At 29.3% G+C, this 15,894-nt stretch overlaps 2 protein-coding genes across 3 annotated transcripts; one reads left to right on the top strand and one right to left on the bottom strand.

Moving 5' to 3' along the window:
• Positions 1–4,871: 4,871 nt before the first annotated feature.
• On the bottom strand, positions 4,872–10,659 carry AE7 (MIP18 family protein (DUF59)). Of its 2 annotated transcripts, none has more exons than XM_028053506.2 (6): positions 10,458–10,659; positions 7,031–7,312; positions 6,831–6,936; positions 6,578–6,677; positions 5,730–5,775; positions 4,872–5,299 (listed from the first exon to the last, which is right to left on the bottom strand). In XM_028053506.2, exons 2-6 carry the CDS (start codon positions 7,155–7,157, stop codon positions 5,199–5,201), a joined length of 480 nt encoding a protein of 159 aa, XP_027909307.2. In that variant the 5' UTR covers positions 7,158–7,312; positions 10,458–10,659; the 3' UTR covers positions 4,872–5,198. The 2 variants fall into 2 exon arrangements, with proteins under 2 accessions (XP_027909307.2, XP_085525641.1); XM_085669515.1 differs by lacking the exon at positions 10,458–10,659 and adding an exon at positions 7,902–8,069.
• A 576-nt stretch (positions 10,660–11,235) lies between these two features.
• LOC114173863 (beta-casein (DUF760)) lies at positions 11,236–14,835 on the top strand. Its single transcript, XM_028058514.2, has 4 exons — positions 11,236–11,374; positions 11,704–11,878; positions 12,159–12,433; positions 13,759–14,835. Exons 2-4 carry the CDS (start codon positions 11,741–11,743, stop codon positions 14,570–14,572), a joined length of 1,227 nt encoding a protein of 408 aa, XP_027914315.2. The 5' UTR covers positions 11,236–11,374; positions 11,704–11,740; the 3' UTR covers positions 14,573–14,835.
• The last annotated feature ends 1,059 nt before the right edge of the window (positions 14,836–15,894 follow it).

Genomic DNA, 15,894 nt, shown 5'->3' with positions numbered 1-15,894 from the left:
AACATTTTCTATTATTTTCGCTTAACTGAAATAAATAGTTGCGACAAGTTGATACTAAAATGAAATACTTACCCTATAATTTAAAATAATATTTTAATTATTATTTTTTATTTAAAATTCAAAATATATTTTAAAAAATGAGTTGTTAACTAGGTATTTTTATTTAGAAGTGTTAAAATATGACTTTTCTAAAAATAATTCATGAATGAAAAAGAACATCACGTACGTATATAGAAACATTAAAGAAGTTTTAGGCGTTTATAGTGTAATTTTTAATTCTTAAAGAAATGGGATAATAGGACAAGAGACAATACGAAAACACTTTTAATATAGTTAGATCTATTAATTCTAAAGGGAATATTGTATTTTTCTTTTGTCATGTATTGTCCATTATTTTTTCTTATCACCACAACCTTCTTTCTTTAAACAAAGTGAACACACACCCCTCATTTTCAAACAAAAATTTAATAATAAAAATAAATAGGTCTCAGTTTAGGGCAAAGGTGGGTGAGTGAGAATTGTGAGAGATGGGAGCATGGGGACATAGTGGGAAAGAGAAGAAGACAAAAGTCTACCTTTGACTAAAATAAAATGTTAACCAATCTTGTTTCAATATTTTTATTTAATTGTTGAGTATATAATCTTTACTAGATTCTATTTCTCATTTACTTAGGTTTTTCTTTAAAAATAAATCTATAAGAATAATGTAATCTTAATAAATTGTAAAGAATAGTTAAGTATTAAAACGGATAACACTTCTAATAAAATAATAACATGTAAAATATCAATATGATAGAAATTCTTTTAATTATCAATATTTTTTAATTTATAAATTAATGTATAAATTAATTATTTTAATAATTTATAATTTTTTTTTTAAAAATTGGTTGTTATTTAGAAATTTCTTTTATAGTGTAATAAAATATCTATAATATAACCTATATAGATAGATTATGTAACTTCAAGTGTATTTCCTATAACATTTGTATGGAAAACTATATTTTTCTACACTCTAAAGTAAACCAGGCATATACGAGAATAAATATAAATACATTATACAAATATATAAAACTATCAATTTTAATAGTTATTTTAGTATGTATATTTTCTTATAATTTGTTACTATGATAACATTAATTATTTTATTCAAATAACTGCTTTTATAATTATTTTTTGAATTAAGTTACTTATGTTTTTAGTCTTTAAATTTATATGCAAAATTGAAATTTGTTTTTATTTTAAATTTTGATATATTTTGGTCCTTAAACTTTACAAACAAATAAATATAATTTTTTTAATTTAATGAAATCAATTTTTTTAACATGTTAAACATTTTAAATGGTATAAATAATTTAAATATCAACTTAGAACATCAAAAAATATATAAAAAAAGTTAATCTCTTTAATTAAAAAGATTACATCTATATATTTTAGAAATTTGAAGATGAAAATATACCAAAATTGAAGATAGCGATGAATTTCAATTTACACGTGAGTTTAAGAAATAAAAATGTTCTTATGTTTTATTTCTTTTATTAAATAGAAATATAAAAACATTGGAAATATGTTCCGATATGATTTAGGTCAACCAAGTACGATTTTGTAGACAAAATCATCTCACCAGATTATTTTATACAAAAATTATGAGACACTTCATTAAAGCTTTTTTCTTCATTGACTAACATATGGGACATGTATAAAGTTGACGAGACCTTTATCTCTTTATTTTTTAAATCATTGGACAATACTTATTTTACTGAATTGAAAAACAAATTACGTGATGAAACGACAGAAATATAACTAATGTAATAAAACTTTGCAATATATTTACAATAAAGAAAAAATAATTTACTTAATAATATATCAAAATATTTAAATCTTTAATTTTGTTTTTGTTTTTATATTTTTTTTGAACTTAATTGAGTATCTAATTTTAAAATATGATTGGTTCTCTATTAAAAAAATTAATAAGATTTTTTTCTTAAATTAACATTAAGATTGTTTGAAGGTGTCGAAACCTATGTCTCTGACAATATTAAAAGCTGAATTATCTTTTACTTGAAACATATTGTCAAAGTCAGAAAAGTTTTAAAATAGAAATTACTCAAATTTTAACAAATGATAAATTTAAATTTTGATATGTATCACATCCTAAAACAACATTAATATGATTTAACATAGTCACGTGAAGTTTTCTTACCAAGGGACGAACCTTAGTTTGTGGGGACCTTGGCCCTTCCTCTCCCAAAAGTTTTTTTACATTATTTATTGGAATTTATAATATATTTATGATTAAAAAAAATTAATTTAGTAATAGATAAACTTAATTAATCATGAAATTTAAAAGCATAAAAAAATTAATATTTATTATCACATTTTACTAGCTCAATTATTATTAATTAATAATTTTGTAATTAAATTGCTAATATCATATTGAATAGAAAATTAATTTAAAATTTTAACTTTGTTATTATTAATATTCAAATTTAAAAAAAGTTATCAATTATTTTTGAAATATATTAATTTTTAACAATAGAAAATACATTTTACTTTAATAGATTTTTTTTTTCAAATAAGATTATGAAATAAAATGAAAGATAACACATCAATTTACTTTGATTATAAAAACTAAATTTTCTGACCATTTACATATTAACACTTACTATTTAATGATATTTTTACTTTATTTTATAACAAAATAATAATAATAATAATAATAATAATAATAATAATAATAATAATAATAATAGCAGGAAAACATTTAAGTGCATATGTCAGACAATTTTCGTGCCATACGTCAGGTAAATGACGTGGTTTGCTTTTAAACGTATTGAAAATGATTTATACTGACTCCGAAAATATTAAAATAAAAACAAGTTGTCAATACAATAATTCCGACCCTTTCTAATTAAGGGACAGAAGAAAGGCAAAAACAAATATGGATATTATTATTTTTATTCAAAAACAACGAATTAAACATAAATGGAAGCTTCTTAGTTTACAAGAATTGAATTAAAAGTATATATTTTAAAAATTTGTAAACAAACTATTATCATTAAAAAAGTGAAACTATTAATTATAAAGTAAAGAGAGAGATTAAAAAGTAATTTAGCCTAAATCATTCTGCAATCAAGTAATTCTTTTCTAATGTTCATAAACAAGATTAATTATTCCATCAACCACCAACATCTTCTTTTTTACTATATACAAAGACGAGCAAATAGTTTTTTAAACCCACGTTTTTCATGTCTTTTATCGTTTGGTTTCTAATTTAAGTGGTAACTTTCTTGTTTTGCGTTGATTTGAAAAAAAAAAAAACTCGTGTAAATTAAGAATATCTGAGTCGGTGAGAACAGGTGGTTGAAAATAATTGGGTTAATGTTGGAGTATTATATGAAAAAACAAAACTACTACAATCTACGTCACAACTTGGTGTCACAACTTGATTAGTGATGTTGCATCATCTCACGTATGAAAGGAAAAACAAAGAGATAAAAAACCAAAATCTCGTCAACTTTTACAATCCTGCATTATTTCTTTGACAGAAATCACAAAAATTAATCCTTCATTATTCAAAAGTAAAGTAAATGAAGTGGACTTTTTTTTAGAATTTAAAATAATTTAATTTTAAAGAAATATTTTCTTTATACAATATATAACGATAATAAGTTTTAAACTTAATTAAGTCTCACATTTTTCATAAATGAAAATATTTTTAATTGAATTTTTATTAAATCTTTCTTGTTATATTAAATATTCAAGGAGCACAACTTATTATTCACAACATTTTCAAATAAAATAATAAAAATTACTCATCATTTTATATTAATTAGGATATTGTTTTATAATCTAATTGTGTATATAACTGTGATGTCACACAATTTTTAATAGGTAGAAACAAGTAACCAAAATGACGAAATAAGATAGCATTGATGTCACACAATTAAAAAACAGATTTAACGACACGAACTTAACACATATATAAGAATTGAGTACTCAATTAACAATTTTTTTTAATAAAAATTTAATTGAAAATACCTAAATTTATCATAAACTTAAATTTAATTAAGTCTAAGTCTTAGAATAAAAAGATATCATGTTTTCAAAATCATTCAAATATTATTTACATACACAGAAAACAGTATATATATTTTTTAAACAACTCAATACTGCGAATGTTAAAATATTCATTTGATGGATGCAGCTCTTATAATGGGAGAAGAATAAGCCATAGAAATAAATTATCACAATAATAGCCATAAATTAGGAAGATTTAATGAAAGATATTAACTAATTTTATATTTTTGTTAGGTATTTTTTTAATCACAATTTTTAATCATCCATTGTTAGATCCCTCGTACACATCCTCAGTTAAAAGGAAATAAATCCTCAGGTGCTAGGTCTAAGAGATCCAACCCCTAAGTTTAATCTAACAAGGTGATGTATATTAAAAATTGTTAATCCTTTTCCTTCAACTATAAAAGCTAAATGGCATATACATAGTTAAATTTATGCTATTGTGATCAGTATAATTACAGTGAATAGTGTGTAACAGTAATACATTGCTATACACACACACACACACACACACATATATATATATATATATATATATATATATATATATATATATATATATATATATATATATATATATATATATATATATAAAGGCTGAAACTTTGAATAGAAATAAAAATAAATGAATAATAGTTGTTCACTTTTATCACCCTTCCTTACTCTGCCAAAAACCACGTAATTTCTACCTGAAGAACCAACGCCAAATTGATCAATTTCTGATATATCCCAGCATTCCAAATTGATCAATTCAACAAGGTAGCTCCTGATGTGAAATATTTACCTTTTGCAACTTCTATTCAACTAACTTAATAACTCAAATAATTTAATAGTTCAATATAGGTTCAATCAAACATGGAATAGATAATACAATTTATGAAACATGAGCTGACACCTCCAAAACATGGAAAGAATTTCCTTTTTTTATTTTTCTAGAGCTAATGAACAAAGAACTTTGGTACTTCATTCTATAACATTTTCAACTACGTATTCCAATATATTCAAGGTCAAATATACCACCAACAAAAAATATCATACATAAAGATAAAACTGGCCAACTTCTACTATAGGTAGAAAAGAACCTACAGTCTCGTTTATTCGTTGGAAAGAGAAAAGCTGGATCAGTAGTAAGACGGAGCAAGGCATTCATCAACCATATCCAGAAGGTTTGGGTTTTCCAGTGCAGCTGCTACGCGTTCTTTATCATTTAATTGTTTGTTAACTGCATATATATATTTGTGAAAAAAAAAAATAATTGCAATGGTATTTGTGTGCGGTCATGATCAAAGATTTATAAAGAGAATTGTAAAAATGTCACAGGAAATTTCAACAAATTATTGACTCTGCAAACTGCCCTTGGAAAAGGGAGGCGGGGAGCAGGATTGTTGTTTGAGTAAAACAGATAATCATCAAATAAAATTCAACAACAAAACACCTCATTTTTGAACCAAAAAGGTTTAAATCCAAGAAAAGTGTTGTCACAGGTCTGTCAATAGCATTCATTACTCCAAGCAAGAAATGGAATGGGCAATCATCTAAGTAGTAAGACGTAGATCGATACTGAATGCTTCAGTAAACAGTTCAAGCAGAAAGTATAGGTGCATAACACAACCTGATCCACAGGGAGAAAGAAAAAAGTAAGAAACTTTTACCTGCAGCTTCAGTTGCATGAGATCCAGGTGCTACTCTGATATCCACCTGACCGGAATCAATAAGTAACATAAATAACATTGTCACATAGGGTTCAAAGATCAACATAATATTTGGTTTAATTAGTAATTTCTATAAATAATATTCTCAACTGACACACAGAGTACCATGGAAGCATATATTATGCTTTATAAACACCATAATACAATTGGGTAACAATACATACATGTTGCAGACAAGAAAAAAAAAAGGTCTATATCATGGTTAAGATGTCAAATAGTATTGCAGGCGCAAGAAAGGAACTAATATACCAATGGCAGGAGCCAGCATGTGCTCCTCTAAAATTCTAGCTATGTAACACCAGTTAATCTTATTTAAGAGAGTATTAGAAACACAAAAGGATGTTATGAGTAGACATGGCATCAATCAGTGGATTATGATAACGGATGAATATTGATCTTTCACATTCACTAAGAACTATGTTTGCATCATATCATAAATCATTATTGCAAATAAGTAATCCATTAATATTTTTAATCTCTCTTTAGTTAGTATGCTGCAATCTATGAGTTAAAAAAGTATTTTTCCTTAAAGTTGTTTTACGGAATGTTCATGGGCACAATATGAACACATTAAAACACCATACGAATTATTTTAAATAACTTAAAATAAAGATTACTAAATGAGTACTGCATTTTTCTTCTATACCTAATTTTACCATGTATGCGTCCATGGGCACACAGTAGAAAGCTCTTCTATAATTATGTAAGAAAATAACTATCAATATATTTTTTCTCTCCAACTCAAACTAATCACATCAACTTATTGAACACGTAAAAATGGAGAATACCTTATATCGTGAAGGCAAGCTTCTCATGAGCTTGACACGTAAGCATAGACCTATAATTGTTGCCATACTACAATGTTCCACTGTTGGAGTAAATGTAATCCTGATGAAAAACCCAGTCACCATCCAATAAGAAGGAAATTAACATTACATATATTGATTAAGTGTGAATCAAAAAGTCTAGAAACTCAATAAATGAATATAAATAAAAAATAATAAAAATAATAGTAATAATAATAATAATCACCATAAATACCTAACATAATTTCGCTGGTCATCAACTTCAACAGCTTCCTCCGTGATCACCTTAAGCTCTTCTAAGGAGTATGGGTGCTCAGGGTCCTTTATATCTCTTATATGATGTGAGAATGTTAAGAAATATCACAGTTACAATTATCAACATTTCATTTATTTTCCAAGAAACTACTGAAAACAATGAAATTTAAAAAAGGATATCAAAAATCTCTTGTTGGTCAATTGGTTCAACAGCATACTCATCTTGGATAGTTGTTGGAGCAGTCCGAGTTCGACGCTCTTTCTTTTCATATATGATAGGATTCGCATTGATTAACCCAGATACCATTTTGGCTAAGAGTTGCAACTTGCTAGGTTAGGGAAACAATAAGACTGACGAAGTTTTAACTTGAATTTATCAGTTTATTATCTCAACACTGACAAATATGATAGCTGGGTCCTGGAAAGAAGGAATCTCAAGGTTCTGATTGAGCCTCTTTTATACTGCATTCAGAAAAAAAACAAAAACTATAAAATTGATCCAGGGATTTAATATAATAATATGATTATGCAGACACGTCATCACAGTTTGGTCTGGTATAGAAAATCAAACTGAACCAAACCACTGGTAAAATTTGCCATTTCCATTACCACAAACGTCATATCAGTAAAGCACACATGGACCAAATAAATCATGAAAAAAAATCTTAGTTTTCCTATTTCTTGGAACAAAGCTTTTCTAGTAAAGTTCTCTCCCTGATGGGAAGAAGTTGTTGTCATGGTTATCAAACTCGCGGGTTGAGTCGTACACCCGTACGAGTCTGCGAGTCATGACAGTGTTCACGGGTTAACTCGTTTTTTTCCAAACTCGTAGTGAACTCGGAGTAAACTCGTCGACTCGTACCAGACTCGCGAGTTCGAGAGCGAGTCACCGAGTTCGAAGAACGAGACGAAATGACACTGAAACATGTTGTTGGCTTTCGGATTTTAAGTCCAAACCAAAACCCCAATGCTCCAAATCGAAAATCCAAGCGAAAACAGAGATTGAAGCCCAACTCGAAAACCCTAATCGAAGAAGAAGAGAAAATCGAACTTGAAAACATTGGCCTATTTCGAAATCTCAGCTCCGGTCATTCACGTCGCAGCTCCGATCGTCTCGCACGGCAGCTCCGATCGTCTTGCACGACAACTCTGATCGCCTCGCGTGGCAGCTCCGTCGGGACGCTAGTTCAGTGGCGTCGTTGATCCCTCTTTCTCTTTTCCCTCTTTTGAAGTAATGACATAAGTATATAATATATATTTCTTTGTTTTTTTTATTTCATTTTTTTTACTTTTACTAATCATTACATATCTAATATATTATATATCTTTCTTTGTTTTTTTATTTTTTTTTTTCTCTGGCTTTCGATGTTGTTCTGTTACATATATATAATATATATGTAGTTTTGTTTTTTATTTAATTTATTTTTGGTTTTCTAAAAATTAAATTATTTGATTTTTAATTGATTGAGACTGATTTATAATGTCGGGAAGCGAGACCGACACTACTTCAAATTTTTGTGATCCTAACGAAGAAGATGATGTTGGAGATGATATAAGTAGATGATTGGGGTCAAAAAGTTGAAGTTATTTATTTTTTTTATTCATATTAACTTAATTTATGTGAAATTTGAACTTATATAATAATCATGTTTCTTGAACTAAGTTATTTTATAATTATAATAATCATCTTTCTTGAACTAAGTTATTTTATAATTATTGAATTATTGTTTATTATTTATATTAATTGTGGTGATTAAATTCTGAATTAGTATAACACTATATACAATTTTTTATATGAAGTAAGGGTGCAGTAGACGCTTACGAATCTACGAGTCAGGTCTAGAAGTCGAGTTTACAAAGCTCTTGAGTCTGATAACCTTGGTTGTTGTTAAGGGTGGGCATGGTTCAGCTCAGGTTGAAAAACTGAACTGAAGAATTACATCAGAGTAATTTGGTTATCCGAAGCTAAACTGCTTCTAATGGTTCACAAGCTGGTTTGGATTCAATGAACTGGTTCAGAATCATATTGATTCCAAACCAGCTCTAAAACAGTTTAGACAACATTTTAATTAAATCAGTTTTTAAATTGTAAAACCAAACCAAAGGAGTGACCAGTATAAGCTATTCTCTATGGGGAAAGAGGACAACAAATGCCCCAAGAACTATCTACTTATGTTGAAATAATTTACCTAACAATCATGCAGAAAGACAGATTACATGTAATAACAGAGAGAGATAAATGTCCAAAGCTAAACTTGTTGGTTGATTGTATAGTATTTATAGCACATGAAAACAAGAAAAATAACTGGCTGGTTCAGGTGCAATGCTAATCTGATACAGGGATCAACAAGATTTTGCTCAACAGGGAGCAACTAGGTTCTAAACTTGATCACCCATCTCTCTCCCTCATTCTTCTTTCCCATTGGGACTTTATTCTCCTATTTCATATAGTTCCTGTTGATTAATAATTTGATTGAGTTAATTTCTTATCTGAATCGGAGTATCTTGTTTAGTAAACACCAATTACAGTTATAGCAATGAATTATGTAAATAGGTCTAATTTCCACTTTTTCATAACAATCCCTGACAAAGAACTGAACTGCACTATTGCAGCCTAAATGTTCGTAAAGATTTGCTTTTCTTTTGATGGAGAGTTGACTACACCTTTTCATTCACAGATCATGTTCTTCTAAAAATATTGAGTGAGAATCATAAAGTAATCATTTAGACATGCTAGGAAGTAAAGTATTAGCAATTAGAAGAAAATTTAAAATTAATCATGCATACACTGACATCATATTGCATAGAGCTCCCAAAATAATTTTATCAGTATGCATAGTTTTGTGTTCCTGCAAATATAGTTTTTGATCTTGAAAACTGCTCAGGAAAACATGACACCTTCCAAGTGAATGTTTCACGTAGATAACACAATGCACTCCCCCTCTCCCCAGCTTTGGGGGATTACTTGACATTTAGTATACACCAACTAGTCTAATTATTCACTTACCACTTGCCATTCAAATAAAAGCATTATTTCCTTGCAAAATTACCCCCAAGAAACTCTTTACCAGCACGTCTCTCAATATTATACGGTGAGGCTTACCCTTACCATTATAACCTATTTATCCCATACTTGGCAAACATAAATAGTTAAATTACATTTATTCATCGGTGGAGGAAGAAAAAAAATAGTAAAAACCCAATAGTATATGGATTGTACTCACTGGACATAAAAATTTAAAACATGGCACAAACATGATACTTTTTCTTTCTTTCTCAAATTTCCAATATCATCAGGCACGAGCAATGCCCGTGACCTTTTCTTATTATCCAACCGAAGAGGGATAACAGAGCACAGGGTTTCATGAGACCATAACCAATAACAACAATCTAACCCCGTATCCTTACTCCTCTAATTTTATACACAAACCACCACACAATGAATTTTTCATCCTCAAGCAACTTAACGACGTTTACGTGAAAATTAAGGAATCTGGTTTACCGTAAAATTTAAACTTGCAACAGTGACAACGCAATCGAATACCCGAAGAATGAAATTGAGTGAAAAATCATGGCTGACGGTATTAGAGTTGAGCAAAGGTCTTACCTTTTCTCTTAAAAATTTGAGAAGCTAGGGTTCCAAATTTGTGGCTTCGATCTTGAAAACGGTGATTGTTTGAGGAAGATAACACAGGAACCCGCCGCAATGGTGATGTAGCAAGGAACCACGATAACAAGGTTAAACTAAAATATGCCTCACAGGAATTCAATTCAACGTGGATAAAAAAACAGTAATTGACTCAAATAACCTTTGAACAAGTACATTTCTATGAATGGTTAAACTAGTTAGAGAAAATGTTTTTTAATAAATAACTATAAATATTTGATCTTTCTCTATCTTTTAAATATCTAAATTTAAATCTGTAAAAACAATTTGTTTTACTATTTCCTCTATAAGTTTGAACAAAATAGCATTCAAAATAGAAAAAAAAAAAAAGTCAAAAAATATCTTTAATATAATAAGAATATTCTGATTATTATAATATGTGTTTCTCGAAATATCAGGCCATACCAAAAAAATGTTTTAATTACTTTCAAAAATATCAATATATTTTTCAACAAATTTATTTTGAAATGGGTGATGAATAAAATTTTCATTCCTTTCTGTAAAACTTTGTTATATCTTTTACTTCTTCTTGCTAAAATTACTAAAATATTTTCTATAAAATTATTATCGTAATAGATATTTCATTGTCTTCATTTTTTACATTAAAAAATATAAAATTATATAATAATTCAACAATTTTATTTTAAAACATGTATACATTTTGATAAATATATTATTCGTGATAAAAGAAAAGAAAAGAAAAGAAACTAGGAATTATTTTTGACTCAGACACCTACCTCAACATTTGTGGTAGCCGTGTTCTTCTCCCCATCCCAAAATTTCGGGGGTGTTCCTCTTCCATCTTCTCCAACCCAACAATTTCCACATCCAACCCCCAATTTCCCAATTTCATCAAGGTAATCACTCTCACATCATTCTTCATCCCCCTCACCTTCATACGCCTTTTCCATGCTCTATTTTCTGCAACAATTTCGGGATTGAATAGTTACCCCATATTTAGGGATTTTCTCTCTTTTTCTTCCTGTTTTCTCGATACTTCCATGTGTATCTCGCTACAAAATCTCGCGACAGATATTTTTTATTCCGGGGTGAATTTTGAAAATCCTCATGTATTTTGTATTTATTCAATCAATTGGTGTTATCACGAGCAAACTGCTTTAACGACCAGCTAACAAAACCGTTGCTTGTTCCTTGGCCTTCGCTTCTTCTCTGCTACATATTACAGCCCTAATCGTAGGGGCGCGAAAGCTACCATTCTGAAAATGCAGGTTTCGAGTGCTATTAGTGACGTTTTGGTGGTGCTTCCGCCTTCCGCATCTCTCAGACTACCGGAATTTCGCCACTTGCATGCTTTTGCTGTTTCTGATGCCAAGGGTTTTCTTTCTGGTGGATTTCTTAAAGTAAGCCTTTTTGTTATTACGCTTTTGCTTTCTTGTTATGTATACATATCACTAACATTAACATTTTAACTATACTGACACAGCCACAGTTCTTGTTCCTTTTGGCTTCAAGCATGATTCCTGCATTCAATTTATTTTTTGTCTTGACTTATCTTTTTATTCCAATTTTTTCCTCTCCATTTAATTTGATACTTCTAATTCTTTTGAAAGTGCCCCAGATACATTGACTATTTTAGTGTCACTGATTATATTACCACTCAACATGGTATATTCTTTGCAGAGCTGTCCTTCGTCTTACAATCCCAAGCACTACAATGAATTCTACAATTTCAGAGCAAGAGGCTTAGTTGCAAGAGCATCAGCTAATTCAAGGGACAATTCGGCGCCTTTTGCTCCTCTCCAATTTGAGTCACCAGTTGGTCAGCTTTTGGAACAAATTTCAAATACTCATCCGCATCTACTGCCAGCGGCCATTGATCAGCAACTAGAGAATCTTCAGACTGCTAGAGATGCCCAGAAAGAATCTTCCACTTCATCTGATGATTCCCTTTACAAGTAAGTCTCTCAAGTTTTGTTTTACTTTTTTCATTTGACTAGAAGTACCTACTTGACAATGTTCAACTACTTTTAGAACTATTGTAGCAATATTAGGTTCATGGCATGTACAATATCTTGGAAGCTTTGGTTAAGAATTTCAAATTTTCAATTGCACAAACTTGATATTGGACTATCCTATGTAAATACCCTTTCCTGCAACAAATGTCTTGTGAGAATTTATGTATCAAGATTTGCCTGCATAGTTTTAACTTCCCTTTGTAATGTTTGTCGTTTTTGCTCTTTATATTTCTTCATTTTCTTGTTAAAAATACATAAATAATTAATAAGTTCAAGCTTTAGTTGAATAAAATATAAGGCTGTGTTTTTAGATAAGCTACTGTGGAAGTCCATTTCAGTCTATTATGACTAATAAAAAAACCCTTAATTACACTAATGAGTAGAAAGATATAAGAACATGAAACAAAACTTGGATATATTCATCAGTGAGTCCATACTTCCATTTGATGCCATCCTTAGTTAGTGTATCACTCTTTATGTCATGAGATATTTTTCTGTTAGCTACTTATACACACACACACACACACACACACACACACACACACACACATATATATATATATATATATATATATATTTTCTTTTAAATAATTGCATGCGATGTGCATTACTATTCATACAACTGTCCGTCAGCTTTGTGGTGCTAGCTCCTTATTTTATTTCTAAACTGATAAAATAAAGGATGCTATATATGTTTATAAACTTGTTATTCCGAAATTGTAATTTTTTTTTTGGTTGAGGAAGGCATGTAGTTAGTGCTGGTGATAGTTGCTATGAGAAGGTTTCAAACGGTTGTAAAGTTTTGCGGCCTATTTATTCACCGGTGTGAAGGTTGTTCTAGCCAAAAAGATTATTCTTTTTTCGTGTTTGACTATTCTAAACGACAATATTCTTGGGAAAAATCTAGCTAAATTCATAATTTTTAGTACAATTTATCGTAGTAATTCTAGAGTCATCAAAATGTTACAATATCCATTGGTACATCTAATTTCTTATAGAATGAAAGTCTTCTAGAAATTTGAATTAAATTTTAACATAAACAAATGCTTAACTGGCTTATAAAGATACTCTCCCTCTATCTCTTCTGAATCTCATGTTTATGCATACGGATTGGAACTTTGATACTCTTAATGTTTCATGGTCGCAATGTCAAATCTTTGGAAGATTGAAACAATTTACAGCAATCATATATTTGCAGCAAATGGTGGCATATTTAGTTACTGCTAGTACAGAAGTGATAAATTTTTGTCAAATCTGAATTTTAGGAGGATAGCTGAAGTCAAAGAGAAAGAGAAGCGAACGACATTGGAAGAGATCATGTACTGCTCAATTGTGCACAAATTTTTAGAGAACAACATTTCAATGATTCCAAAACTAACAGCAACATCAGACCCAACTGGTCGAGTGGATTTATGGCCAAATCAAGAGCTAAAACTAGAAGCTGTGCATTCTCCAGAGGCATTCGAGATGATTCAGAGTCACTTATCTTTGGTACTAGGAGATCGGCTTGTGGGTCCACTTCAGACAATTGTTCAGATTAGTAAAATTAAACTGGGAAAGCTGTATGCTGCTTCCATAATGTACGGATATTTTCTCAAACGAGTTGATGAACGGTTTCAACTTGAGAGGTCAATGGGAACCCTCCCCAAGGATTTGGGAAAGACTAAAAGTTTTGAGGAACCATCACCGGGTATCAAGCTTTGGGATCCTGATTCCTTGATCACAGTTCAGGATTACGACGATGACAGTTATAGTGATAGTGATTACATGGATACAGAAGGCAAATCTTTCAGACTAAGAGCTTATGTGATGCAGTTGGATGCTGAGACACTTCAGAGACTTGCTACTGTACGATCAAAGGAAGCTATATCATTGATTGAAAAGCAAACTCAGGCCCTGTTTGGAAAGCCTGATATCCGTGTGTCTGATGATGGTTCAATTGAAACCTCCAATGATGAATTGCTTTCACTCACTTTCTCTGGCTTGACCATGCTAGTTTTGGAAGCTGTTGCTTTTGGATCATTCCTCTGGGACAAGGAAAACTATGTTGAATCCAAGTACCCTTTTCTTAATGAGTAGACTAGATGACTGTGCCATTAGATTATTTTTACTGTACCTTTTAGAATGTAAATTAATGCTTGGAACTTGGCGTTTTGGTCGTCAAATAATTGTTCTCTATTCTTAACAGGAATGGTTCAATGTTATATAGAGCCTGAGAAAAACCACATGGGCGTGGCAGTATATAGGGAGATGTACATTTATTATATAGGCAGGACAATAATATTATGCAATGGATTTTGTAAATGTCTCAAACGAGTGAAATTTTCGTTTTTGGCTTATAATTGTTGAATTATAGCCTGCAAGCTTGTTCAAGAAAAACCTGACTGCATAAGGGGTTAAACACAATGACAGTGCTAATTTTGTTTGACTGGCATTTGCCTTAATAAAAATAATTACTTAAATGTTCACATTAATAAACTTCATTAATAATATATCTTTTTTCTATGTAAAAAGAATTTTACTTTTTTATATTTTGCCGCTTTCTTTATGTAATGAATTATGTTTGTTTTCACAATTTTTGAATGGCTAACTGATTTGTAATAAATTCAACGTGACTTGTGTTTGATTTATTTTTTTTTACTATAAAATCATTTAATTAAAACTCAATAGGAGAAGGTGTGAAAAGTTAGGAGTTTTAATGTAAACAAAAATATTATTTCAAAACAAATTATTATCGGCACTCTTTCTTTCTTCTTTTATTTATTTTTTACTAAGAATTAAATTATATATACATAGAAGGAGAATAAGATTTTGGATTCTCTGGAGTTATTTTTAACCTTAATCGTGAACATTTCAGATAACAGATGCACTTCATTATTTCTTAGAAAATCATTAATATATCTTTTGTAAACTCTTTTTTATCTTTCTTCATTATTGTATATTTAATAATTATTTCAATATAATAAAAAGAGTAGTATAAAATATTCCTTGCTCGAGAAGAGATACTCTACACAAAAAATCAATTTTACTAAAGATTTCGTTTTATTATAATTATAGTTACACAGATACTCTACACAAAAAATCAATTTTACTAAAGATTTCGTTTTATTATAATTATAGTTACACAATATTATTTAAAAATTTAGCATTTCTCATAGCATCAAAAGTATATCTAATTTTTTATTTGTTCTAATTGAATAGGAATATATTTAATTTTTAATTGAAAATATAAGGCACTACTATTTTCATTAATACTTTTAATAATTAATAAAATGAATAGTTTGTAAAGAAAAATACAATCGATACTTTTTTAATAATTTAATTCAATCTTGATTTTAACTTCGTACCCATTATTCTTTCATGCATCCACGCCTCATCATTTTTATTCTTTAGTTTATATA

This window comes from Vigna unguiculata, chromosome 2, assembly GCF_037176805.1.
Source record: "Vigna unguiculata cultivar grain cowpea cultivar isolate G323 ecotype 2 chromosome 2, ASM3717680v1, whole genome shotgun sequence".
Taxonomy (NCBI): domain Eukaryota; kingdom Viridiplantae; phylum Streptophyta; class Magnoliopsida; order Fabales; family Fabaceae; genus Vigna; species Vigna unguiculata.
The sequence above is the reverse complement of the archived record's forward strand: the minus strand, read 5'-3'. Positions and strand labels throughout refer to the sequence as shown.